At 47.5% G+C, this 27936-nt stretch overlaps 2 protein-coding genes across 2 annotated transcripts; one reads left to right on the forward strand and one right to left on the reverse strand.

Moving 5' to 3' along the window:
• The first annotated feature begins 3582 nt into the window (after positions 1–3582).
• Positions 3583–5116, forward strand: Ost4 (oligosaccharyltransferase complex subunit 4, non-catalytic). Its single transcript, XM_090337313.1, has 3 exons — positions 3583–3736; positions 3867–4004; positions 4872–5116. The coding sequence occupies exon 2, from the start codon at positions 3868–3870 to the stop codon at positions 3979–3981; it is 114 nt and encodes a 37-aa protein (XP_090193439.1). The 5' UTR covers positions 3583–3736; position 3867; the 3' UTR covers positions 3982–4004; positions 4872–5116.
• Positions 4971–27936, reverse strand: Agbl5 (AGBL carboxypeptidase 5). Its single transcript, XM_090337312.1, is given in 17 exon segments — positions 4971–5512; positions 5863–6040; positions 6043–6074; positions 6980–7026; positions 7315–7427; positions 8539–8694; positions 20197–20411; positions 21460–21662; positions 22197–22332; positions 22978–23147; positions 23804–24260; positions 24636–24814; positions 25070–25247; positions 25804–25967; positions 26263–26434; positions 26665–26925; positions 27789–27936. Coding segments are annotated over 16 exon segments (2787 nt in total). The 5' UTR covers positions 26880–26925; positions 27789–27936; the 3' UTR covers positions 4971–5340.

Genomic DNA, 27936 nt, shown 5'->3' on the forward strand with positions numbered 1-27936 from the left:
ACCAAGAGAAGTAGAAATCTGTGCCTGAGCCTGAGAGGTCTAGGGACCAGCACAAAGGGAGATTTAAAGGAAATGTTCACAGGGGATCCTGATCTCAAGAATCTGTCTGTGGAGGCTTGTATCTTTGTCCCTGGCTCTGGCAGGGAGCCTGGCCACTTCCCTTCCAGATTGCCCTGGCTGCTGTTATACGTTTTCTTCTCTATTCTTCATCTTCTCTCCCTTCAGGGGCCCTCTGGCAACCTAAAAACAACAACAGCAAACATCTCAACCATCTTGTCACTACCCAGTTACTACTCATTCCCTCTTTTGCCCCCTGTAGTTAAAGAAAAATTCTGTTGTAACAGTTTAATTATGTCAACTCAAAAATGCTGGCTTTGAAATAATTCCAGTAAGTAACATTTCATTTAGCCTTGTAATTAATAGCCAAGACTAGAAGCTGAAATGAATGTCTGTGAGATTACAAATAAATCAGTGGCTCCAGGGTCACTGGGGAGGAGAGTTCCCACTGCTGGCCTGATAATGGGAAAACAGGCTTCACTGGACACCAAGGTTGGAAAGGATGCAGGGGTAGGAGAAAAGATGGCAGTGGCACAAATTTCCAAAGCAATTAGAGATAACTGATGAAACCAAGAAAAGATTAAGTCACTGGAACACTAGAGCAAAAATGGGAATTTCCAAGAGTCCCATGCCATACTAGACAACTAACTCATTCATTTCAGCCTACACTGACTGAGCTCAGAGTTCAATGTTTTCAGGGACAGGACAGTAGGGGGCACCAACAATGTCTAGCACTCCTTTTCAAAGGACTGAATATAGGAAAGAGAAGGGGAATCAACCAAGATAGGAACTCAAACTTGTAAGGAATCTTGAGTCAAAGTTCACTGCTCCCCAAATGCATACATTTTCCCCCTTTCAACCTTTCTACCAGGCAATATTTTAGCAGCATGGACTCGGTCCAGTCTCTTTTCCTTGCAGACTCCTAACTCTGAAGCCTAACCCTAGCCTTTTGTTCTTTCCTTGAAAATATCACACAAGTCAGAGATAAAGCGCTAGTGTTCTTCTCAATCTTCCTCAGCTTCCTTCAGGATGCAGTTTTTCCTGTCTTATTTCCCGCATCATTTCTATCAGTTTGTTTTTCTGCTGTCCTTAGTAAAAGTCCAAGACACCAATTTTAATTTGTTCTCCCAGGCACTAAGCCAAATGATCCATTCAAGGCTGATAAAGACTTGCTGACCTAGGTGCAGGGACCTAGGTGCAGGAAGTTCTGGAAGGTGAAGAATATTTCTGGATTTTTTTGGGGGGAGGGGGGAGTCACGGGGCTTGAACTCTGGGTCTGGGCGCTGTCCCTAAGCTCTTCAGTTCAAGGCACAGTCCTTGAGCTCTTCAGCTCAAGGCTACCACCCTACCCCTGGGCCTGGGTGTTGTCCCTCAACTCTTCAGCCTAAGGCTACTGCCCTACCCCTACAGCCTCAGCCCCACTTGCCATTTTCTAGAGGTTAATTGGAGATAAGAGGATCTTTAGTGCCCAGGCTGGCTTTGAACCTTGATCCTCAGATCTCAGTCTCTGGAAGAGTTAGGATTACATGCATGAGCCACCGTGCCCGGCTTCTGGTTTTTTTAAAAAAAATTTCTTTTTTCCCAGAGTCTAGAAGAGTCTGTCTCTCATCCCAAATGGAATATAGTACGTAGATGAGAAGAATAAGTTACACTGCTTTAACCAGGGGTAGACCCTTGGCCAGATTACCCTCTGGGCCTGAGGTTTTCTTTTTACTTTATAAAATGAGTTTGAAGCCAGGTATCAGTGGTTCATGCTTGTAATTCTAGCCATTCAGAAGGCTGAAATCTGATCCTCAGATTTCAGAGCCAGCCTGAGAAGACATAACCTAGAGACTCTTACCTCCAATTAATCAGCAAAAAGCTGAGAGTGGAGGCGTAGCTCAAGTGGAAGAGTACCAGCCTTGAGCCAAAAAAACCAAGTGAGACCACAAGGCCCTGAGTTTAAGCCCTAACATGATTGTGCACAAGTTCACATACTCATATACACACATCTTGAAGATGTCCTTCAGGCGGTGGTCAGTGAGTTTTAGGACAGCTTGGGAAATCTGTAGCCCTCCTAAAGGCTTTCTTTCATGTCATCTGCAGGTGGAAAGTTTACCTTCCATGGTAGCCTAGAAGAGCTGCTTTTTTTTTTTTTAATTTAAAATTTTAAAGGGAAGTCTTAGTTCTGATTCAACAGTAGACCCAGCAGACTCGGATCTGCTTCAGATTTATAAGAGATACGAAGCACATAATGATGTGTAATCCTTTCTTGAAGACCTAGACCTAGACTCTCCCAGAGGGGAGCTTCGAACACACAAGCTCACTGTGGGTTTCGCTGGTATGCGGCGGATGTGTGGGTTTGGGGTTCTACACATGGAACTTCTGGGAAATGGCTGCGGGCAAGGGCAGGGGTGAAGGGAGGCCAGGGGAACTACGGCCTCTTCGCGGCAGGCCTTAGTCAGGAGCCACCGGGAGGGGGCGGGGCGGGGCGCCGCGTTCTGGTCTCAAGCCAGAAGCCCACTTTGAAACAGTTTGATCGCAGCCCGTTGAACCCACAGGAGGCAGACGGGTCCCCGGCCCCAGCTGCTCCTGCCCCACAGCAGCTCCTGTCGAGCTCTCCTTGGCTCCGGGAGGCAGAGGACTCCCCTAAGCGCTGCCGTCCCCGCCCCCCGCAAACCGACTGGCTTCCACTCCCCCGGACGGCTCCGAGCCACAGCTTCGCCCCCAGCCCTGCCCGGGCCGGCTCCTGGCCGTTCCCTTTTATGGTGAAGCTGGGGGAAAGCAGGAGTGACGGCGGGGGTGGGGCGGGAGGCCGTAGCGGGGCCGCCGGGGACTGCAGCTAGCGAGGTAGGGCGCCCTTCACCAGAGACCCCGGACACCCGCGGGCGGACGCACCACAGCCCCTTCTCCGCCCGGAATCCAGGGCCTCTCCGTCGTCCCGGCCCTTCCTCCCGCAGCCCCCCTCACTTGGGGGTAGGGAATGGTGGTGATTTCCCACTTGGCGGAAGTCCCACAGCCGGGGCTCTGACTCCGGGAGGGTCCGCCCTCCTCCCCGGGCCCATCTCCAGGAGCGGGGCCCGCTCCTGACAGGGAGCCTGCTTCAGGCGGGCGCCGTCAGTCTTGTCACCAGTGGGTCCGAGCGGCACCGGCCTCACCAGCCCTGTTCCCATGCTGCACCAGGTCAACCGGGTCCTCACCGCAGGAGCGGACCAGAAGGGCTGGACCCAAAGGAAGCACCTGGCTGGGCTGGGCCGGGAAGCTAGGGCGGGCGGGGGTGGGGGGTGGGGTGGGAAAGCAGAGCGAGGCGGGGGTCAGAACGGGAAGGGCTGGAGCCCGCGAGTCAGGCCCAGCCTCCGGCGTGGCCCAGCCTCCGCACCCTCATCCGGGGCTCCCTACTCTGCTCCAAGGGGGGGCGGCCCCCACGGACTGAAAAACCGCAATCCAGGTTCCACCAGCTGCAGCCAGCCGGCCGACTCCGCCGAGGCCCCGCCCCCGCGGCTGGCCTGCCCCCAGGCCCCGCCCCTTACACGCCTCGCAGGAGCAGGCGAGTAGGAGACGGCGGGGCTAGAGAAGCCGTTTCTGAAGGCGCCGCCGGCCGGAAGCGCCTTGTCGGGCCTTAGTCCACCCTACGAAGTTCCGGCTCAGGTCTCCTACCTGGAGTGAGCGCCGGCCGAGCGGAGCTGAGCGGAGCGGTCAGGTGAGGGGCACGCAGGCGCCGTCCCGGACCGTCTCGCCTTGTCTGGACGCAGGGCCGGGGGCTAGAGCGAGTACTCGGCCCGGGGCCAGGGGTGCGCCGCCCGCGGCTCAGTCCCTCCCCTTCTCCGCAGGATGATCACGGACGTGCAGCTCGCCATCTTCGCCAACATGCTGGGCGTGTCGCTCTTCTTGCTTGTCGTTCTCTATCACTACGTGGCAGTCAACAATCCGAAGAAGCAGGAGTGAAAGTGGTACTTTCTCCGCCCCAGGTAACGGTCCGGGGCGGTGGCGCCCAGTCCTCGGAGAGCTGAGTGGCGAGGCCGCGCCGGGGCCCGCGGGGTTCGAAACTTCAAGTCAGAAAGTGTGGTGGGGCCAAGCTTGATGAGGTGCAGAGCCGAGCTCCTTCGTCCCAGAGTGCCGGGCGGTGCTGGGCCCCTTCCTCAAACTCCTCCCTGTTACGGCAGGAGTGGACTTCCCAGTCCTCAGTCCTCATCTTGGGGTCCTGATGGATAGATCCCAAGTTGGGGCTATGCTTGTAAAGAGGCCCTGACTCCAGCGGGAACGCATGCTCTGAGGATGTCTTATAAAAATGAGCGGCTCACGCCTGCAATCCTAGCTTACTCGGGAGGCTGAGATCTGAGGATTGCGGTTTGAAGCCAGACTGGACCGGAAAGTCTGTGAAACTTTTATCTCCAATAAACTACTAAAAAAAAAAAAAACCCAGACGTGGCGCTGTGGCACAAGTGGTAGAGATCTAGCCTTGAGCAAAAGAATCTCAGGGAGAATTCAGGCGCTGAGTTCAAGCCCAGGACCGACTCCCCACCCCTACCCCCCCCCAAAAAAGAGTGGGGCTCTTCCGCAGCCCCACTTCACTAGACGGTGAAAGCTTTATGTAATTGGAATTTTTTGTGAGGGTGAGAATGTGGACTTTAATAACATGTTCTGAGGTCAAGGGCATTGGTTTAGGGGTTGGCTGCTGTAGACTCAAGCCAGAGAGAAGGGGAGGAGAGTTGGGAACTGATCTTAAGTGTGGGTCAGAAGTGTAATAGAACAGGCTGAAATGGGAGCTGCTGAAGGATTCCCCGGAGGAAAGCTGCATTTTTTCCTTACCTCAGATCTTTCCCCCTCTTTTCTAGGGTTCCAGGACATAGTCTGAGGCAAGATGGAGGGTGTGAGGGGCCTTCACACTTCACTGCATCCCTTCTACCCATCACAACATACAAAGCAACTACATCTGGATTTTCCCAAACAACTTTTATTTCCTCAAAGTCTTCCTTAACCCTATGGAACAAGAAGCTGCCACTGAATAGGGCCCAGTGTAGGGGCTACTTTCTTTTCTATTCCCTCCCCCCAAATACAAAAATATAGATAAATATATATATTTTTTGTGGTCCCCAAATCTTGTGCTGTGGAGGGAGGGAAGGGGTGGCAGGTCCCTATTTTGTCCTGTCTCAAATGTTCTGCAAGGCCTCAAGAGACATTGTGACTGCCATTTCAAGGAGTTAGAATTGCCACATGAAATCAGCAGTCAAGGAGGGGAACAATCTTATTTCCATGTTCCCCTACCTTGTGGTTAAATCCTGGGCATGAAAGGTAAAGGCATTATCAGACCCGGGGAGAAATAGTGAGTGGGGGAGATTTAGGGACAAAACAAACCTCAGGTTGGCCCAAAGGCCCCCTGCTATAACAAATCCCCGGTGGGGAGTCAGATAGTGTACAGGAAATAGGAGAAAAGGCAGGAGCAGAGTGGGGCCGTGGGGGGCCAGCCTGAGGCAGCCTGCAACAGAGAAGAGAAAGGAATCAGGGCTGTAATAACTGCCCCTTTTCTGGTCTGTTAGGCAGGTGCTGAGAAGTAAAAGGGAAGTGAGCTAAAGATGGGTAGGGATGGGTAGGTTGATTATTGCACACGAGATTAGACATTTACCAGCTAGCTAGCCCCTAGGCCTTTAGGCCCCAATTAGAAATAGGTTCTTGTCCTCTGAAGTAAAGTTCTGAGGCTATAATGGGATTCTTTAATTTTAGGGGTCAAGGAAGTAGGGAAGGTGTGAAATTATCCTGAGTGGAAGAAATGGAGAGGAAAGGATAGAAAAAATGAGGAATGCAGACAGGGAGTAGACTTGGGCTCACCCTGGTGTAGCAGAGCTGGGTTCGGGCTCTGGATCACTGCCCTCTCTGGTCCGGGGAATAGGGGATGTGGGGCCTGAAGAGCCTCTTATCCCTCTGCAAGTCGGCGGTGAGCCCCGGCACAACCTGGGCCTAGCCTGTGTGGACATGAGTAAGCTAAGAGGCTCGGTACTTCTTTGAGCTTCTCTGCTTCTTGAGTTTCCATGCATAACGACCTAGTACAGAAGACAACAGAGATCCTAGGACCTTGAGTGGCTGGGCAGTTCTTAGCTGAGGGGATAAGACCAGATGTCAATGTCAGCTAGAGAACTGAATTGGAGCTGGGTATGGTGGCTCATGTCTATAATCCTAGCTACTCAGGAGGCTGAGATCTCAGGATTGCAGTTCAAAGCCAGCCCAGGCACTAAAGTCTGTGAGACCATCTCTAGTTAACCACTAGAAAAAGGGAAGTGGGGCTGACGCTCAAGGAATTGGGTGGTAGCCTTGAGCTGAAGAGCTGAGGGACAATGCCCAGGCACAGGGGTAGGGTGGTAGGTAGTCTTGAGCTGAAGAGCTCAGGGACAGCACACAGGCCCAGAGTTCAAGCCCCATGACTTAAAAAAAAAAGGGGGGGGGGCTGGGGTACAGTGCTTGCCTAGCATGCACAAAGGCCCAGGTTCAATTCCTCGGAACCACATACATAGAACAAAAGCCGGAGTGGTGCTGAGGCTCAAGTAGTAGAGCTCTAGCCTTGAGAAAATCCAAGGACAGTGCTCAGGCTCTGAGCTCAAGCCCAGGACTGGCAAAAAAAAAAAAAAAAGAAAAAAGAAAAAGAACTGAATTCAATTCATGACTGCATTCCAAGTCTTTCATAATGAGGTATGGCAAAAGGATCTGGCAGTGGCTTTCATGGGTACACCATGGCCAACATCTGGCTGAGTAGAGAAGCACTGTATAGAAAGATGGTGGAGGACAGGTAGGTTTTCCTAAATGCCTTCTAGGCCTTAGCCCCTGCCAGAGCAGTTTAAGCATCACTGTTATAGTCATCATCTGCTTATACTCAGCTAAACTAGCATGGGGTTTTAAACTGAATTGGAGGTGGTGGCAGGGCTGTTCTAGGAGCAGTGACCAGATATGTTACCTGGGGAATCCGGGACCCCTCTTGGCGGAAACTCTCCTCGAGCAGGTCTGGGCAGAAAGAGAGGAGAAGCTAAGGGCAGGGGGCAAGGAAAGCCATAGCTAGCAGGCTGGATTTAGGGTGCATCTGGCAGGGACAGATGGGGTTGAAAGCAAGCAAGACACCTGGCTGATGAGGACTGGAGTAGGGAAGGCACCAGAGCAGCTCTCTGATGTGGCTGGAGGTAGAGGCTGTAAAGCAGGGCTGAGCATTTTCCCTCCCACTACCCAGGTAAATAGTGCCTTGCTGGGTTCTGCCAGAGTTGTGTCAAGGACTAGGGAAGACCCCCCAAATTTTACCTGTAATCGGGTTCTGATGCAGGGAATCCGAGCACTAGTCCCTAGAAGACCTTTTCCAATCACCATAACAGTCTCTGACTTGTCCCCTGAAGACAAGAGTGAGCAGCCATTCCCTAGAGAACAGAAGACGCTGATCAACAAGGTAGAGGCCACAGAGGAGCAGAAACCACTTTCTTTAGATCCATTTCTTGAACTCTGCCCTCCCCTTTATTTTTTCAGTGCTGGCATTGGAACCTAGGGCTTCGTATGTGATACTGTGGTGGCACTAAGCTATATTCCTGGTCCCTAGCTTTGGCAATATTGATATTTGTACTAGATAATCCTTTCTTAGAGAAGCAGACCTGCACATTGTAGGATGTTTAACAGCATCCCTAACCTTTAGCTACTAAATCCTGTTTCTTCCTTGGTCTTCCCCTCTCCCATTTTAACAAACAAAAATGTCTCCATATACTATTGTATGTTCCCTGGAGAAAAACTGCCTGAGTGAGACTCTAGTATGATTCAAGGGATGGCTAGAATCAGAACCTATGCTAATTTAACTAGTGTGAAAGTTGGAGCCCAACTAACCATCTGTGTAGACATTTAAGGATCAGGTCCATTGTACTGGAGACCTGGATTGAAGGTTGCCCAGTAAAAATTGACAGGTTGCATGTAGCAGGCTCTGTTAGGATAGAAGATGTTGGACTCGAATCTTACAAAGCAGTCTCATCCAACCCTTTACACAGCTGGATATATAACTTAAAGGAAGAGTGGATCGCATAGTTTTTGTATGGAAGATAGGCTGAATGTGCAGACCTTTGGTAGGTCAAAAAAAAAAGCCTTTTCTCATTCTCCAATGTTTTCTAATGTTGTTTAGCTCTTGGATGTATGGAACTTGGTAAGCAGCACTTTGCAGGTAGGAAAAGTTCTCAAATTCCTGGACTGTAGAAATGAGGATTAGGTCAGGTGCATAGAGCAGTGGCTGGCACACAGAACATGTTCAATGTCATTTATTTTGCAAACTCATAAAATTCCATCCTCTGTACAAAGGCACATGGTAGGGGTTTAGGATGCCAGGAGGATAAATGAGGAACCCTACAGTGGCCCACATTATATCTGGTCAAGCAGGAAGTCAGATTAGGTGGCAGTGTGGCTGAAGAAGTTTAAGTCTACTCAGGAGCCTCGACTATGCCCTCAGTGGTCCAGAAGGGAGGAGACTGGACTTTAGCGGCAGTTGGTACAGACCTGATATGTTGAGTGAATTGGGTAGTAAGCAGGAACCTAGGTTTCGAGAGGAGGCAGGACCAGAACTAGCAGGAGTTGGGGGTGGGGCCAGACTGCTTGCAGTAGGGCGATGGTTCAGTGGCTGCTGCCGCTTTCTCCTGTCTTGGCTTCTGGGCTCTGAGTGGAAAGGACACAAACATCAAATGAGTTAGGCACTAAGATACTCTGCTGGTTCCCTCTGATCAGAGGATGCCTGTCTTTATTATTGTCATCTTCTACCTCTTTTTAGTTTCTTGCTACCCCAGACTGTCCTCAAAGTTGCCATCCTCTTGCCTTAGCCTCCTGAGTACCAGGATTACAGGCATGTACCACCACACCTGGCTCCAGCACCCCTCTCTTCTGAAACAGCTGTAAAATGAGTAGTAAGATTTTTTTTTTGTAAGTCGTGGGGCTTAGACTCTGGCCGTGGACCTTGTCCCTGAGCTCTTCAGCTCAAGGCTACTGCCCTAACCCTTGAGTCAAAGCACATCATTCCTGGTTTTCTAGAGGTTAATTGGAGATAAGAAGATAAGACTCTCACCATCTTTAGTGCCTGGACTGACTTTGAACTGAGATCCTCAGATTTCAGCCTCCTGAGTAGCTAGGATTACAGATATGAGCCACCATGCCCGGCTAATAAGAATATTCTAGCACTCCATTTCTCTCAGTTGGCTCTCAACCAGTTTAGTCTTTTGCAAGAAGTTAATGGCTTTAGCTTCAGAAACACAGCTTTTCTAGGCTCTCATCTATTACTGTTCCTTTTCCAATTGCTTTTTCCTGTCCCTTATTTCAGTTTTACCCACCATTGTGGACTTGGTCTACTGAGAACTCCTGAATCTCTCTTTAGCTCTTTTCTCTAAAATTCAGCTGTCTGTTGGACATGTCCCATGACCAAACAAACCTTGCTCTTTTTCCCTCTCCTTGTTAGAAATCTGTTTTATCTTTCTACTCTTTCTTTGCATTTTGGTTTGTGTTCACTCAGGCCCTTTCCATTACTGATGTCCAGATACAGGTCTTTCACTCTTAGTTGTTTTCTTTTTCTTTTTTTTTATTGTTGTTGTTTGTTTGGTTGGTTTTTTTGCCAGTCCTGGGGACTCTACTCAGGGCCTAAGCACTGTCCTTGGGCTTTCCTTAAGACTAGTACCCTGCCACTTGAGCCACAGCACCACTTCCGGCTTCTATGTATATGATACTGAGGAATTGAACCCTGGTCTTTATGCATGCTAGGCAAGCACTCTACCACTAAGCCAAACTCCTGGCCCTTACTCTTAGTTTTTTTTTTTTTTTTGGAGGGTCATGGGGTTTGAACTCAGCCTGGGCACTGTCCCTGAGCTCTTCAGCTCAAGGCTACCACCCTACCCTAGAGCCAATCCCAGTTTTCTAGAAGTTAATTGGAGATAAGAGTCTCTGGTCCTTTTTGAACCTTGATTCTCAGATCTCAGCCTCCTGAGTAGCTAGGATTACAGGTGTGAGCCACCCAGCCTCACTCTTAGTTTTGGAAAAAAAAAATTCCCACTGGTCTGGCCGGACTGCTACCATTGGTGTAGCAATGGATTTCCTCTGGGATCTGTTTCCCTTCCTCGTGAAACTGACCATGTTCCACATCCCATCTCAAAAGATGCCTCTGTGAGGTGAGCTGGCAGTCACCGACAGAATTAATTGTTCTGTGTGCATTACCTTTATTTTCCTTTGTTTACATGACCACCCCTTTTTTATGGATCAGTTATCTCTTGGAATTAAAGGGTTTTCAATTACTCTTTGGGACAGTCCTCTGCTCCATCCCTTGGGTAGAGCCTCACAGCCACAAACTCTGAAAGATGAGGTCCCCGTGGGACAGATGGTGAATTGATGGAGGCAGACTTGCAAGTATGGCAGGCCCTTGTTACAGGGGGAAGAGGGTGATGATAACCTGACAGTTGACCCTTAATACCCTGTTAGATGTGAGAAAGCCTCAAACTTGGGAACTAGGGAGCAATAACATCATCTTGTCTATTACACTGAGAAATAGCAAAAATAGCAAAAACATTTCTAAAAGCCAACCATAGGTAGGCCATGTTTCTAATCCCAGCAAGACTATTTATCTTTGCTACATAGCAAGACCCTACCTGAGACAGCAGAAGGAATATTTTTGAATGATCTACAATTTGTTTTTTCTGTTTTTGGTTGGTCATGAGACTTGAACTCGGGGCCTGGGTGCTGTCCCTGAGCTCTTCAGTTCACAGCTATCGACCTACCCCTCGAGCCACAGCACCACTTCTGATTTTCTAGTGATTAACTGGAGATAATAGTCTCGTGCCTGGGCTGGCTTTGAACCACCATCCTCAGATCTCAGCCTCCTGAGTAGCTAAGATTACAGGTATGAGCCACCAGCCTGGCAAGGTCTACAATTTTTATAAAATGGTATCTTAGGAGCCGGGAATTTGGCCTAGTGGTAGAGTGCTTGCCTAGCATGCACGAAGACCTTCTACACCACATATATAGAAAAAAGCTGGAAGTGGTGCTGAGGCTCAAATGGTAGAGTGCTAAGCCTTGAGAAAGTCCAAGGACAGTGCTCAGGCCCTGAGCCCAAGCCCAGGACTGGCCAAAAAAAAAAAAAATGGTATCTTAATACTAGGTTGGTGGCACATGTTTGTAATTAAAGCTATGTGAAAAGGCAGAGATAGAGTGGAACTGTTCATGGCCAGCCCAAACAAAGAGTAAGACATCCCTCTATTTTGCATGTGTGCTGCTCCTACTCCTGGGGCTTAAACTCAGAGACTTATGTGCTCGCTCCCCCCGCCGCCCGCCCCCCCCCCCCCCGAAAAAAAAGCCAACAATCTACTACTTGAGCCAGATTTAGCTTTTTGGTGGTTAACTGGAGATAGAAGTCTCAGACTTTGCTACCCAGGCTGGCTTCAAACAGCTCCTCAGATGTCAGTCTCCTGCGTAGCTAGTATTAAAGGTGTAAGCCACCAACACCTGGCTAAGAAAAACCCTATCTTACCCTATAAGCTATGCAGGGTGGTATGTATGCCTATTATCCCAACTACATGAGATGCCATAGATAAGAGGATCATATCAGGCTAGACAAAAATGTAAGAACTTACTCAAAAAATAACTAAAGTTAAAAAGGGTGTGGAGTGTCACTCTAAAACAAATGAAACAAGACAGGCAAAGAAGTACAAAAAATGTTAATCTGTGAATGATGATAGAAAAATGAAATTCAGGGCTCGGAATTTGGCCTAGTGGTTAAAGTGCTTGTCTAGCATGCACGAAGACCCGGGTTCGATTCCTCGGTACCACATATATAGAAAAAGCCGAAAGTAGTGCTGAGGCTCAAGTGGTAGAGTTCTAGCCTTGAGAAAGTCCAAGGACAGTGCTCAGGCCCAGAGCTCAAGCCCAGGACTGGCAAAAAAAAAAAAAAATGAAATTCAGAGAAAGCGGTTGAATAACAATGGGGTGCTGGAGAAACTAAGCAAGTTAAGGAGTTATTCTAATTAAAGTACTGTATACGCTTGTGTGAAATAACACAATCAATGACCTTTGAACAGATAACATATCCTAAACATGTAGTAAGTGAAAAGAAATGCAAACCAGATCCTATCCAGTTGAATATGGAGTGAAGAAGAGAGTGAGGAGAAAAAATACTGAGGGTGAAAGTGGCTAAAATATTGTATGTACTTGTGTGAACAAGGCTTGTGATTTGGCAAGGGAGTGTATAAAAGGAGAGTGATAAGAGGAGATGAATCTGATCAAATATATTGTATGCATATATAAACATGTCAAAATGAAACACCCTACTACAATTCATTGATGCTAATAAAAATATTAATGCAAAAATGAAGATGGTATGGAGAAGACACTAAAGATTATAACCCAAGTCCTGCCTCCAATCAGTTTCAGGATAGAGGACAAGAACTGACTTAAGAGAAAGGCTTGGTCTAGAAAGAATCAGGCATTTAAAGATGGCATTTCAGTTATCACTAAAAGACTACCTTAATACCTGGATGGGACTGTCTATAATTTGATAACTCAGATCCTGCTTTTGACTTTCCACCCCTGGTTTGATCCAGGCTTACTTAATCGTTGTTGAGATAGAAGGAAAAGGGAAAGCCCCAATTCATTTTCTTAGTTCTAAGCTATAGCACCTTAAGACTGAATACAGAAGTGACATGTGACCAGCTCTGCTCCCAAAAGTTATGATAGGGTATTTTGTGGCAATCACATATAGGTTCCATTTGAGATATGGCAGGACAGCCCCAGGATCAGGGATGGAGAGGCTGAGCAAAATAGACCAACTTGCATTGGTTGGAATGGGTGTTCTAAGGCCTTAGTTTAATTTTTGTTTCATTTTTTAAATTATTTTTATGTGGTACCAAGGAATTGAGTTCAGGGCCTTATAAATGCTGGGCAAGCACTCCATCACTAAGCCAAGTTCCCAGCCTAAGGCCTTAGTTTAGGCAAGCTAAATGGTTTGCCTTGTGCTTCCATCCGGCAACATCTGTCCAAATGTGTTCGGGACTGTCAGCAGAAATAGTCCTTGGGATGATACATGCCTATTTTATACCCTAAAAGAGCAGGAAGATGAGGCCAGTATTAATTTGACTCCCAAGTAAAATTTTTGGTAAATGCTAGGCACAGTGCCTGGTGCTAAGACTATCTATTTGGAACCATTTCACCTGGTTTAGTGGAAAACGTAGTGGTGATGAGGCACAACAAAGGCCTGCTCACTAGTCTAGAATAGCTTGTTAGCTGCTCTAACCAAAGTTTTGTCTCAGTGAAGCTAAGCTACTACAGAGACTAAGAAAGAGTTCTAACAATCTCAGGTTCAAGTGACAAAGATAGGAGAGAGGACAGTGTAATGGTGTCAGCTGAAGGTTCCTGTTTTTAAAAGTAAGTACCTTGGGCTGGGAATGAGGCCTAGCAGTAGAGTCCTTACACAGCATACATGAAGCCCCAAGTTCAACTCCTGTGTACCACATAAACAGAGAAAGCCAGAAGTGGCTCTGTGGCTCAAGTGGTAGAGAGCTAGCCTTGGGCACAGAGAGGCTCAGGAATAGAGCTCAGGCCCTGAGTTCAAGCCCAGATCTGGCAGGAAAAAAAAAGAAGCACCTTGGCCTTTCACTTCCATATTCAACGGGATAGGTTGGAGACCCAGGAAATAAGTTGGAACCCAGGGCCAGGACGAAGCAAGTGAGGCACTCAGAGTACACTTGGACAATCCTAAGGTGAATGTTCCTAGTCTCATCTGCCTCCTAGTCTTTGTCCTGCCTAAATCCATTCATAACAGATAGGAGATAGGAGAAGCTAGTTTACCTTTCCCCTCACCCTGGCAGGTCTTTCTTTAGCTTTGTTTGCATTTGCTTTTGTATGTATCTTCTAGTCCTTTTATTTCTCACTCTATCACTGTATTAGCTATGCTCCAATGACTACACCTTCCCCCCACAGCTGTTGAAGCTATAGATAGTACTGTCTATGCTTCTGAGACTGGATGGGAACTGGACTATGGGTCTGGGAAGGTGATACTTCAAAGTGTGTTTTGCAGCTGGAGAGAACCAGGTAGAGAATGTGTCTGTGACTCCAAGGTACTTGGAGTCAAGGTTTATTCAGAACTTTTCAGCCTTCTGTCCTGGCAGGATTCCTATTTGTCCCAAGTTGGCTACTTGCTCACCTTCAACAATGCCAGGAACCCATGACTGACTGGGCCTAGATCATTTCTGAAATTCCTTGAATAACCCAATCTCATCCTTGGTCTAGCCAATAAAGGATAAGCCAATACAACATTAATAGTTAAGTGATACAATTTTTATACATTAGTAGTCATTTCTTCTAAGTAAATTCACAAGTAAAAAGAAAAATCCTTAGCCAGGCACTGGTGGCTCATGCCTGTAATCTTAGCCACTCAGGAGGCTGAGATATGAGAATCACAGTTCAAAGCCAGCCTGGGCAGGAAAGTCCATGACACTGTTATCTCCAATAAACTACTCAGAAAAAAGCTCTGCGTTCAAGCCCCAGGACTGCCTCCCCCGCCCCCACCACCAAAAAAGAAAAAATTCTGGGCTGGGAGTTTGGCCTGGTGGTAGCGTGCTTGCCTAGCATCCATGAAGACTAGGTTCGATTCCTCGGTACCACATACATAGAAAAAAGCTGGAAATGGTGCTGAGGCTCAAGTGGTAGAGCTCTAGCCTTGAGAAAGTCCAAGGACAGTGCTCAGGCCCTGGCCCAAGCCCAGGACTGGCAAAAAAAAAAAAAATTCTTTGTTACAGAATAACCCTAGCCAAGCACATAGCTTACACTTGCAACTTTAGCTACTTGGAAAGGATTACAATTCAGGTCTAACCAAGATAAAAATGCTGGTAAGACTCCACACTTAAATCACTAAGCAAGACATGGTGGAATGTGTCTGTCATCTCAGCTCCATGAGAGACAAATAGTAGGTCCATGCCAAGCTAGTTCAAAAATGCTAGAGTCAGGCTGGGCTTGGTGGCTCACACCTGTAATCCTAGCTACTCAGGAGGCTGAGATCTGAGGATCAAAGTTCAAAGCCAGCCCGGCACAAAAGAACCTGAGACCCTTATCTCCAATTAAGCTCTAGAAAACCAGAAGTGGGGCTTGGCTCAGGGTCAGGGTAGGGCAGTAGCCTTGAGATGAAGAGCTCAGGGACAGCGCCCAGGTCCAAGAGTTCAAGCCCCATGACCCACAAAATAAATAAATAAATATTTTAAAATACAAGAGTCTTATTCAAAAGATAAAGTGGCCAGACATCAGTGGCTCACACCTTCAGCCCTAGCTACTCAGGAGACTGAGATCTGAGGATCATAGTTCAAAGACTGTCCAGACAGAAAGTTCATGAGACTGATCTCCAAATAACAGAATTCCAAAGTGGAACAGTATCTTGCTAGGGGATAGTGCCCAGGCCCTGAGTTCAAGCCCCAGTACCAGCACAAAAAACAAAACAAAACAGCAAAAAGCTGGTGTGTCTCTAGCACATGTAAGGCCAGAAGTTCAAACCTTATTCTGCTAAAAACAAATAAATAAAAATCAATTTGGGAGGGGGCTGGAAAGTATAGCTAGTTTTACAGTTACTATTCCTGAGGTCCATATTTTTTCTAGCTCAGAAAATAAAATATAACATCACTGGGATAGCTAGATGTAGCAGAGACTAAAGAGCCAGCTGAAAAATATTACAACACAACTGGATCACAATGGGTAAAGATACAAGATGAAGCAGCAAATGCCTAAGGAACATGAGAATCAAGAGTCAGGATTCCTGGGGTCGGCCGGGCCTGGTGGCTTACACCTGTAATCTTAGCTACTCAGGAGGCTGAGATCTGAGGATCATGGTTCAAAGCTAGCCCAGCAGTAAAGACCAGGAGACTTTTTTTTTTTTTGACAGTCCTGGGCTTGAACTCAGGGTCTAAGCACTGTCCTTGGGCTTTCCTCAAGGCTAGTGCTCTACCACTTGAGCCATAGCACCACTTCTGGATTTTTCTATGGATGTGGTACCAAGGAATTGAGCCCGGGTCTTTGTGCATGCTAGGCAAGCACTAGGCCAAATTCCCGGCTAAGACTGGGATGGGAGACTCTTATCTCTAATCACTAGAAAAAATGATCTCTAATTAATCACTGGCTCAAGGGATAGGGCAGTAGCCTTGAGCTAAAGAGCTCAGGGACAGGGGGAGGGAAATGGGTACCAAGACATGTGAAAGGGTATCAATGTATGTGAATTAATGCACCTTCTATCTGGCAAATATCATGTAACCCTTTTACTAATTACAATAAAAAAAATGCTTAATTAAAAAAAAAAAAAAAAAAGAGCTCAGGGACAGTGCCCAGCCCCCAAGTTCAAGCCCCATGACCCACCAAAAAAAAAAAAAAAAAAAAAAATTCCTGGGGTCTTATTTTTCCACCCCTTACAGTAGCTCTAGCACTAATACTCTTCTCTTAACCCTTGGGAGTTGTAGCTTCTCAACCTTTACAAATACTTATGCGAGTCTCTAGAATGTCTGTGCTCCAGCCAGTGTTTTCTGTTTCTAAGCTCATTTACCTAGGGGAACATCCCTTCCTATTATCTGGCACCTGTATGTGATGATTCCTAGACCTCTAACCCAGCCTAAGACACCCAAGCAAGCTGAAATTGATAACTTTTCACTTTGTCTTACAACATCTTATTGTCACTGTGAGTTTTTCCTTTATCTTATAGCTGGGAAGACTTCTTAGTTCCTCTCCTACCATGAATCCTGCCACTTCTCTAATAGTTAGATTTATCCCTTCCTTGCTGACCCTGATACAGGCTATATTCATGTGTAAACTACCTCAGGCCCCAGTTCTCCTTTCCTGTTCATTACAGTGCAGGGTATTATGTTTGTTCCCCATTCTTAGAAGTACACAGTTGTTACATTATGTCTTAGTTTCATAATCCATGTTTTCTGGACAATGCCACTTCTCACTTCTCTCTACCCAGTTCCCAGAGGAAGGACCATGGTCCCTTATATACCAGTTTGGTATTCATGCTTTTGTTTTCTACTCAGGAGCATAATTTCTTGCTTTTGGATGTTTACTTCTTATTTCTGGAATGCTTTTGTCATACTACCTGTTCAAAGCTATTTTTCATTGCTATCCTCTGGTTTAGGTCCTACAATAGTCTTTTGGATAGTGTCTTAATAAACTTTTTTTTCCTCTTAAAAAACAAACCAAAACAAAACTATTTCTCAGCAGCACATTCTTTAGTTGCCTGCTGTGTTGATCTAACATAGTAGGTCACCAAGTGCCTCGGATCTTTATAATATACATGTGTGTTTATGTTTTATTTACTGTCTAGTTTTAAGTCAATCAGCCAGGAATTACGGACACTGCATATTTTCCATTAGTTATCTGGGTAACTTAACAGAGAAACAGAGCTCAATACAAAATTCTTCATTCAGAGGAGAGCCTGGAAGATGCCAATAAATAAGGTTGAAACTGCTTGGTATCATCCAGTGATGCCCTAGAAAATTCTCTTCACTAACTTTCTTTGTGGTCAAGCAATAAGAACTTACTATGTTGATGAAGGAACTGAATTAGTAGCTAGAAGAGGCTGACTGAAATAGAAAGATAAACAGGGATGGAGAGATATGCAGGGCAAATGGTAGAGCATTGGCGGGGAAGGTGACTTAGTGGTAGAGTGCTTGCCTAGCATTCATGAAGCCCTGGGGTCAGTTCCTCAGTACCACATACACAGAAAAAGCCTTAAGTGGAACTGTGGCTCAAGTAGTAGAGTGCTAGCCTTGAACAAAAAGAAGCTCAGAGACACTGCCCAAGGTCTGAGTTCAAGTCCAAGGACTGGCAAAAAAAAAAAAATGGTAGAGCACTTACTAGCAGGCTTGAGGGCCCTGAGTTTAAACTCCAGTACCACAAAAAGAAAAAGAAATGGAAGAAGAAAAATTTATCCAGGTTTTAGTATGAGGAACTAAGTATACTGGAACGTGAAAAGAGAAGGTGGAAGGTTGACACTGCCACCTAATGGCTGTGCAATCTTGGAATGCTACTCCTTACCATGTATATATATATATATATATTTTTTTTTTTCTTTATTCTTTAGGGACAGGGTCTTGCTGTATAAAATAGACTGGCATTGAGCTATGACCCTCCTCCTCAGATTCCCAAGTGCATATACTACCATACCCAGGTGAACAGAACACCCTTAAACCGCCTAATCATCCTTCCATAGGTCATGGTGAGAATTAAATGAAATTACTTTTTCTTGAGCCACACCCGTTTTGCTTCCATTATTTTTTTTGAAAAGGGTCTTGCTTTAAAAGAAAATGCGAAGAAAATTTACTTTGTATGTATAATATTCCCCAAATTGGCTGGGAGCATAGCTTAGTGGTAGAGTGCTTGCTTAGCATGCATGAAGTCCTGGGTTTGACTCCTCAGTACCACATATACAGAAAAAGCTGGAAGTGATGCTGTGGCTCAAGTGGCAGAGCACTAGCCTTGAGCCAAAATGTGTCCAAGGATAGTGCCAAGCCCTGAGTTCAAACCCCAGAACTGGCAAAAAAAAAAAAAAAAAAAAACAGCCAGGAGAGTTGGTTCATGCCTCTAATCCTAGCTACGCAGGAGGCCGAGATCTGAGGACTGTGGTTCAAAGCCAGCCCGGGCACTAAAGTCCATGAGACTCTTATCTCCAATTAACCTCCAGAAATCCTGAAGTGATGCTGTGGCTCAAGGGGTGGGGTGGTCGCTTTGAGCTGAAGAGCTCAGGGACAGTGCCCAGGCCCAGAGTTCAAGTCCCACTACTGACCAAAAAAAAAAAAAAATCCCCAAATCCATCAATTGAGCAGAAAGTAGGTATTGCTTATTATAGGAATGGGGGGGGTGTCTCACTTTTTGCCTGGGTTATCCTGGATCAGATTCCTGTTTATGCTTCCTGCATAATGGGGATGACAGGTATGCATCACTGTACCCGGCTTTTGATTGGTTGAGATGGGGTTTTATTCTCCCAGATTGGCCTTAATTCATGATCGTCCTGATCGTTTTCCTAAGTAGCTATATTATCTGTGTGAGCCCTGATACCCAGTAAATGAAATTATATGATACTGTCCTATTTGTTGTTAAATGCAACTATATAAGACATTATTACTTTAATTACTATCATAAATACAGTGCACAATTACCCTTTCCCAATCATGATATAATGTCAAAGAACAGGGTTTAGAATATAGAGAATCAAACTGAATATCAGGGATAGCACATCCTAATTGGCTGAAGGAGTAAGGATCTCTGCTCTCACCTCTGTAATTTCTCTAACAGAAAAGCCAGTGTAGTAAGACTTGCTGCCACTGACCGAGTGCTGCTGACCTACTGTTCCAGAAGCTGATCTGCAAGCTGACTAGCAGGACAGTGTTTAATATCAATGGGTGCAGCTGAAGACCAGCAAAGTTCTTAGCTCCAGCTGACACGCTTCCCCGCTGTGGCAAGCTAGCTCCAGCCAAAGGACTTGCACAACACTGACTTGTAGAGTGTATTTCCACAAGTGGCACTACAACAAGCTTCCCTGCCACAATCTAGGCATTTCAAGTTACTTCTCTTCTTTTTCCCTAAAAGCTATCTGTGTCTAGAATAGAGTTGTGATCCAGAATCTTGTCTTATCAAATAAAAGCTAGGGCAGTTGTGCACACTAGTGGTAAGGAATAGATGTGGTCTGAGAGCCCAGAACAGAAGCTGCTGCCATTGCTTCACTTTTCTTTGCAAGAATTGGACTCCTGATACCATGTTCTGAAAAAGCTCTGAAGCCAGGAACAATTTCAGCCCATAGAAACTCTGGAGAGGCTCTCATCATTCTGTAGTTTGGTTTCTATGGATAATTAGCACATATGACCCCCAGCGAGCCACAATGGATATTGTCCCTGGTGTGAAGGCTCCATGTCTGCTTGGCACTTGATCTCTGCCTAGCAAAAGCCCAGATCCCCAGGACTTCAACCTTTGTCATACCCAATACTGCTCTGAATCATGTCGCAGGGTACACCAAGGTCCAAGGAGAGGCTGTGGATTCTACTACAGGCTAATTTTATTGATTCACACCTTGGTCCCAAGCCAAGTATATATCTTCAAGTTCTCATTTCCCCCAGCAATGCCCCAAACAACTGAACACCTGCTGCAGTGGCTCCCAGACTGGCTTACCTCTGACAGGGCCCAGCACCCGATGGCTGACCTTTTGGGTGCTACAGCCCAGGCCTGGCAGCCCTGCAGGCCGACTGCCATGAAAAGGAAAGCTCGGGGAGTTCTTCATCTGTGGAGAACTTTGTTGGCTGTTGTTGCCAACACCAGCACTTGTGCCAGTGCTAAAACTTCGAGCCCGGTTCAAAGCATTTTCCGAGCAAGAAATGGGCAATCCACTGCAAAACAACAACAACAACAAAAAAAGAGATGCCAGTTAAACCTAGGCCTGAGAGACCAGCTCCCCAGCTTTCCCCAGAATCTGATGCTCAGTGAAAGTATATATCTGAGCTAAGATATCGTAAGATCCATTCTCAGGAAGAGAATTCAGGCCCATGAAAGAGGTCTCCAGCCTTAGGCATAACAACTAATCTCAGAAGGACCTCCCAAAGAATTTCCCCTTATTACCTTAGCATTGGCTCTTGAATTCCTTTCAGTCATTCACAATCTTTGATAACTGAGACCTGCCCTACCTTCACCACAAAGATAATGGCTTTTAAGCTCATGGCTCATGCCTATAATCTTAGCTACTCAGGAAGCTGATATCTGAGGATCGTGGTTCAAAGCCAGCCAGGGCACAAAAGTCCATGAGACTCACCTCCAGTTAACCACCAGAAAACTGAAAGTGGCACTGCGGCTCTAAGTGGTAGAATATTAGCTTTGAGCTGAAGAGCTTAGGGATAGTGCCCAGGCCCAGAGTTCAAGCACCATGACTATAATAATAATAATAATAATAATAATAACAATAATAATAATAATAATAGCTTTTGTGTATACTCTAGAGCCAGAAGTCTCCTGGCTTGATTTTCAGATCCCTTAGAAATATGTGGCTCCAAGGGGCCAGGAGTTTGGCCTAGTGGTAGACTGCTTGCCTAGCATGCATGAAGACCTGGGTTCAATTCCTCAGTACCACATACACAGAAAAAAGCTAGAAGCAGGGCTATAGTTCAGATGGTAGAGCTCTAGCGTTGAGAAAGCACCAGGAAAGTGCTCAGTCCCTGAGCTCAAGCCCAGGACTGGCAAAAATAAATAAATAAAAATGTGGCTCCAGGCAAAAGGAACGAGGATCCCATTCTTAATAAGTGAATACATCTTGCAATCTACCAAGAAAATACTCATTGTATGGAGCTTTTAGGAGTGGGGAAGGAATGCATATCCCTCAGGATCCCTACTTTGAGAACCAACCCACTTCCCTACCCTCTCTCCTTTCCATGTTGCTGGTCTTACTTGTTGCTTTTGGGAGGAGTTCGAGCGTATCTCTTCTTGTTGACACCCACATTCACAGTGCTGGTCAGGCCTCGACTGTTTCGCACATGCCTCAGCATCCAGGCTCGTAGGTTAGTGAGGCTGCTGTGCTCTGACAGCACAATTCGGGGCCATGGATTACATTCTGCCATGTCCAGAGCTGCAATGGCCATAGCTCGTCCCACCTGTAGGGAGTCCACTTTGGTTCAGTATCATGGTCCTTCAATTCTGGTTGCCTTCTCAATGGGTACCCTACCTTTTGTGCTCAGGCTATGTATCTCAATTATGTTTACAGATATAGGGAACCATTTGAGGACCCTCATCCATTATGCTAGAGATAGGTATGCTAGCTGGCCAACTAGCACCATGAAGAAATTCTCCTAACAGGAGTTTGGATATCTTCTCTAACCTACAGCTCTTTCTGCCTTTACCTGTCCTAAGATAAATGGAATTATTGAGACTCCAGTAGTGGAGTACTTTTAAGCTCAAGAGTGAATAAACCCCATAGAATAAGACCAGCTCAGAGCTGCTGATTCTGACTCCAGTGTGCTAGGGATTCTCTTGTATGGGGTTGCCTGTTCATCCTCTCCATGAACTGTACTATAAGGGACAGATATGACCATGTCTCCACAGAGGACCTTAAGAGTTGGGCAGGAAGAATAAAGGCCTTTACAGACTTTGAGGTTTCCTCCCTTTCCATGCAATGCAAGGATTCATACCTGCTCAAATAGTTCCACAGTGTATCTGGAGGGGAAGGCCGGCGGGGGAGGAGGGCTGGCACGCCCGTTGTCATGGCAGGCAGCAGGGATGCTGTTTACTGAGCGTCCAGTGTTGTAATTGCATTCAAGTGTGTAGCTAAGACACAGAGCCTTTTATCAGAGTCCTGCCCAGACAGAACCCCAGGGGACAACTCAAATGCTTTAAGAAGTAATCACTTGAAAGTAAAGTGGAGACAAAGAACACCCAGCAACTAGTAACTGACCCTCAAACTATACCATGTACCCAGGAAGTCTTACACTAAAGATGGTCCTGCCAACTGTGAAGCTCTCTCTCTCTCTCTCTCTCTCTCTCTCTCTCTCTCTCTCTCTCTCTCTCTCTCTTTTTGGTGGGTTGTTGGCTTGAACTTGGCCTGAGCACTGTCCCTGAGCTCTTCAGCTCACAGCTACTGCCCTACCCCTCCCTGGGCCTGGACATTGTCCCTGAGCTCTTTAGCTCAAGGCTACCATCCTGCCCTTGAGCCAAGCCCCACTTCCCGATTCTAGAGCTTAACTGGAGATAAGAGTCTCAGGTCCTTTTGTGCCCAGGCTGGCTTTGAACCTTGATCTTCAGAATTCAGCCTCCTAAGTAGCTAGGATTACAGGTGTGAGCCACCGCGTGCGAGACTGAAGCTGTCCTTTTAAGAAGACTTGAGTTGTCCCAACCCCCTAAGCACCCTGGACTGTGGGTTTTGTTCTCTTTAGGGAAGCCATTTCCTCAACTCTATCACACTTTCCACCCAACCTGTGGATTATCCCTGAGGCTTTGTAGATTGCCACGCGGCCGCTTCCCTCTTTAGACTGGCCATCTCTACGGTCTCGGGCATACATGTTCTTTTCTGAGAAATTGCAACCCTGGAAGTCAAAATGGGCTGAATTCAAGGAGATGAGCTTTGGGTACAGCATGTTTTCCACCTGTTAAGGAAAGAAAAGACAACTCAGAAGGAGTGACAGAAGGGACAAGGGGCAAGGAAGAGATGGTAGGCATGCAGCCATGTGATTTAGTATGTAACAAAACCATCAGCAGCAATCAACAGTTCAATTCCTACTGTTTGACATTCCTAGGCAGCTGGGGAGGTATGACACATCTTCTTTTTTTTTTTTTTTTTTTGCCAGTCCTAGGCTTGGGCTCAGGGCCTGAGCACTGTCCCTGGATTTTCTCAAGGCTAGGGCTCTACCACTTGAGCCACAGCACCACTTTTGGCTTTTTGCTACGTATGTGGTACCGAGGAATCGAACCCGGGTCTTCATGCATGCTAGGCAAGCACTCTACCACTAGGCCAAATCGCCGGCCCAGCATCTTCTTTTAAGCTCTTCTTTCCAATAATGCAAAATTTTACTTCTGTTCTGGTTCTCCAAAACTATGGCAGCTAGATCTTCCCCCAGATGTAATGTCATGGTAATGCCTGAGACAGAAAGCCCTAGTACCATCCACCTCTTGGCCCTTTGAGGCTCACACAGGGACAGTCTGCAGAGGATTTCCTGCCAAAGGCTTTCCATCCCTGTCTGGTGACCTGTTATCTCCTAACCTGTAAACCTCCCACAATCAACAAGGTCCTCAGGACTCTTACCTGGGTGCTCTCATCATTAAAGCTGTTTCCATACATGAAGCAGCCCCTTTTGGAAGCATGTCCATGTAGGTCTACATAGTAGGCAACACCACTCTCTTTTGGAGGAATGGTGTCAGGAGCTGGCTCCGTAAGCTCAGCAGACTTTGGGGGCACAATCCACACATCACTGGGCTTCTTTTCTGCTGGCTCTGTCTCAGTCCATGTCTCAGGATTTTCCCCATCAGGTGGGTGCCCAAGGTGAGCTTCATTGTTGAGATTGTTGGCTTTCTCAAGCTCAGAAGGAGGAGCATCAGAAGGGACACGAGAACTGGGTTCACGTTCAGGGGGATTCTTAGAGCTCAAACGTGAGTGCACGTGGTGGTAGAGAAGCACAGCTTTGGCTCCATAGATGGCTGGGTGCAGGACAGCATCAGGCTTCAGATACTGACGGTTCAGATTCACACCACGTGAGTCTGTGCTGTAGAAAGACAATGACTGAAACAGAATCTAGTGGCCTAGGCTAGCAGAGGCGACACTAGAGGAGATAACAAGGAAACTGGGAGACTGACTGATCAAACAAAAGACTGGGATTGTATCAGGAAAAAAGAAGACACCCATCTAACCTGCTGTAATTTCTACCATAGAATTTAAGGCTAGCTCCCTCTACACAGACCTCCCCAAGAAAGCATTAGATACAATGACATCCCCTCTCAGATCACTAGATGGGTATGCCCTTGTTAGGTGTAAGAGAATACAAGGAATACACGGGAAGCTAGAAGGCTGACATTCTCACGGAGAAACAGTACATGAAGGAGATGGGGAATAATCCAGGAAGATGGAGGACACAACTTACCGATAGTGGCCCCGGACCACACCGTCAGGGTTCAACATGGGAATCAACTTAAAGACAAAGAGGCGACGTAGGGTTTGCGCTCTGGGATCATCAGGTCGAAGGATGAAGTCCAGAAAGCCATTAAAGACAAAGCTAGATGGAGTCTCCCCAGGGTGCACCCTGCTGCTTAAGAAGAATATCTGAGGTAGAAAGAAGACACGAGGCCAGTTATGCCATAGTTCCATTTGACATACATGGGCTTAGGGTGGGGCGAGGCAGGAAGAGCTCCTGGGCATCCAGCTGGCTGACTTTGCAAGGGGAGCAGGAGCTTACCTTCCTCAGGCTGCAGGCAGAGCTGGGTCACAGATGTTTAGTGATCAACAAGCCTTAAACTATCCACAGTGGCCAGAGATAGAAAAAGGCCGAAGTGCTACTCTTATGCTGTCCCTACTCACCCTCTTGCCTGTGAAACAGAATGGACGGGGAGTGCTGGTATCAGGAAACAGCTGTTCTAGACGGGGCTCTCGATCTTCTTGAAGCCCATGGCAAGAAGAGATTGTTAACAGATCTACGCGAAGTCCATCCAGAGAATAGCAAAGGAGTTCCCGGTGGTAATAAATAGTGTCTAGGGGGCTACAGGGAGGGAAAAAAAATCATTGTACCAGGAGAAATTCTTTCAAGTCCTAACAAGAAGTGGGTCTTGTCACCAGTCTAGGATTTGTAACATATAGTTTTCACTCTAACTTTTGGAGCCTCTCAGTTCTTCACCCTGTTAAATGAGGCTAAAGACATGGGTGGGATTGTACAGCTTGAACTGCTGCAGAGTACATGACAGATGAACTATTGTTTCTCCCTCCCCCAAGCTGTGGCTCCCCTAGATAGATGACTTGTGTAGACAGTTGCCTTCTGTAAGGACAGATGAAAAAGGTGTTCTGAGCAGCTACAATGCTGGGTAATTGATGTGAACTGGGGTAGTGAAAGGTTTAAACTGGGCAGGCGAAAGAGGGGAGGGCAGGTGGTGATAGGATGAGTTCAGAGTCACAAAGAAGCACATTTTCAAAGCCTGATATTCTATGTGGAGAAAACACTGATGACATTTTGATTCAGAGCTCATAGAACAAATTCCGGAAATAGCAGAGGTGCTGTCTGATCCAGGATGGTGTGGCAGGAGTCAGAATGGAGTCTGCACCTGCCATGGGTAGGGTGATTCACCGGGAAGCGTTGGTCTAGCTGGCTCAGCAAATCCTGGCAGTCACTGTAGGAGAAGGGGTAGCAGAAGGCGAAGAAGGTGGTGGCCCCCCGGCCTTCCACGAAACGGTGAACAAAGGACAACACAAACTGCGTCTCTGTCATCTGAGGAGCAGAGGAGGAAGAAGGAGGGGCAACACGGCATCCATGTCAGAAGTAAGCTGTTGAGACTACCAAGAGCTGACCTCATGCCCTTTCCACTGTTACCACCTCCCTCCCTCCCTTCCCCATACTTTCCAATCACCACCAGCTCCTTGAGGCCTGCTGAATCAGGGACTCATCTTGGACTCCAGCTAGAAGTGGAAGGAACCTGAGGTCCTGCCTGGCTACTACTCTTTCACAAGGGCCAATTCTACTTTGCTCTATTAACACCAGTCTTTGTTCTTCATCGAGAACCTACCTCAAAGGTGGGCCGGTCTCGAATGCGTTCCCAGCGAGGCCGGGAGGGCAATGTACGCACAAAGGGAGCCATGCCCTGGGAATAGAGTTTGCTTTGCTTGTTCATGTTCATAATGTTGATCTTGATGAGTCTTCCTGGGGTTCCTCCCCGCACACTGAAGTAGAACCATGACCTGAGGGCCAGGGAGAAGCAGGGCAGGGCATATGAGAGGGTTGGACATAGGATAAGTGTGAGAGCAGGAGCAAGGCACACTGGCACAGGATCAAAGAAGGGAGGAGGGTTTGGAATTGGAAGGTGCTGTGCTCCTATGAGCAGGCTAGTCAAGGGCTAACTGACTTGTGGATCTGAGTACCTAGCCACCCGGTCTTCTCCTACCCTCCCTCCCTCTCTCTCTCCTCGTACCTGTTTCCATTCTCAAATTCTGTTTCAGCACAGTCTGGCCGGGTCCACACGTTGAACTCGTAGTCAGGGGAAGAAGTAATGCTGCCAGTGAGGGCTGGTGCGCCCCCTCCTACTCCTTCCCCATCACCAGTCACAGATTCCACCTTCTCCACATGGGCTAGGTTCCCTGAATCAAAGCGAGAACTGAACAGCAATCCCCCACAGCGCAGCTCCATGGTGGGGCTGGGAAAGCATCCTCTTGCCCCACTCTGGCCCTGAGAGCTAGGGGAAGAAAAATGAAACAAGATTTTTGGGTACCTCTGGATAAAGACCATCTTAAGTAATTTTCTATGAAGCAAAAAGTTCTGTCCTTGGAAAGCACAGAAGTGGCCTAGCAAGGCCAAGAGCCAGAAGTGTTCTGCCCCTCACACTGTGGAACTGTTTTTCCACTACGGCACCCTAGTTTAACCATGCTGAGCTTCATACACACCAAGCCATACTGAGACTCCCCAGTGATCTCCGTTTTCTAGGTTGGCTCTACACCTTAGAATCAGGTATCTAAGTTTGAGTAGCTTCCCCTCTCCACCTGTGTATCTGCACAAGCACTGATTAGAATTCTACTGTCGTTTCCTTGAGCCCTGGAAGAGCTACTTCTCCCCCCTACCCCACTTTTATTTTATTTTGTTCCTACTCTATGCCTATGATGGAAGAAAATTACAAAAAAAACGGTGCCGGTCCTTAGTGAAAAGACACCGGACAATTGCTACCAGCTCACCTAGACGGTAGCCCACAGTTCCAATTAGGGTGTGTGTCCGTTTCCATCCCCCGCCCTCGGACATGGGAGCCCTGCACCGCTTTCCTGGAGTCCTAGGCACCCCTTAAGAGCCCGGGCTGGCAGTCCCACTCGGGTGGCGCGTGGCTCCTCGAATCGCATCTCCGGAGCCCCGCACACGGAGGGGCTTGCCCGGGTCAGGATGGGGCTCCGAGGCAGAGGAGCGGCGGAGACGAGGAAGGGGGGCCCGGGGTCAGAGGTGAGGCCACGGGCTGGGGCGGCGGGGGCCCGGCGGGCAGGCAGGGGGCGGGGTGGCATTCGCGAGGTGCTCGGGCTGAGAAGGGGGCGGGGCCGTCCCGGCGGGGCCCCTCACCTCTCTCCGGGCCGCTGCTCCCGCTCCCGCGCCCTCTCCCACCAGCGAGGCGGCACCTCGGGCCCCGGCACCGGGGCCCTCCACCCAGGACCCACACAAAACCTGAGCGCCGCGGTGCCGGGACCCCGCTCTGCCAGGAGACAACAAG

This window comes from Megascapheus bottae, chromosome 7 (genome assembly GCF_031878675.1).
Source record: "Megascapheus bottae isolate mThoBot1 chromosome 7, mThoBot2.hap1, whole genome shotgun sequence".
Lineage (NCBI taxonomy): Eukaryota > Metazoa > Chordata > Mammalia > Rodentia > Geomyidae > Megascapheus > Megascapheus bottae.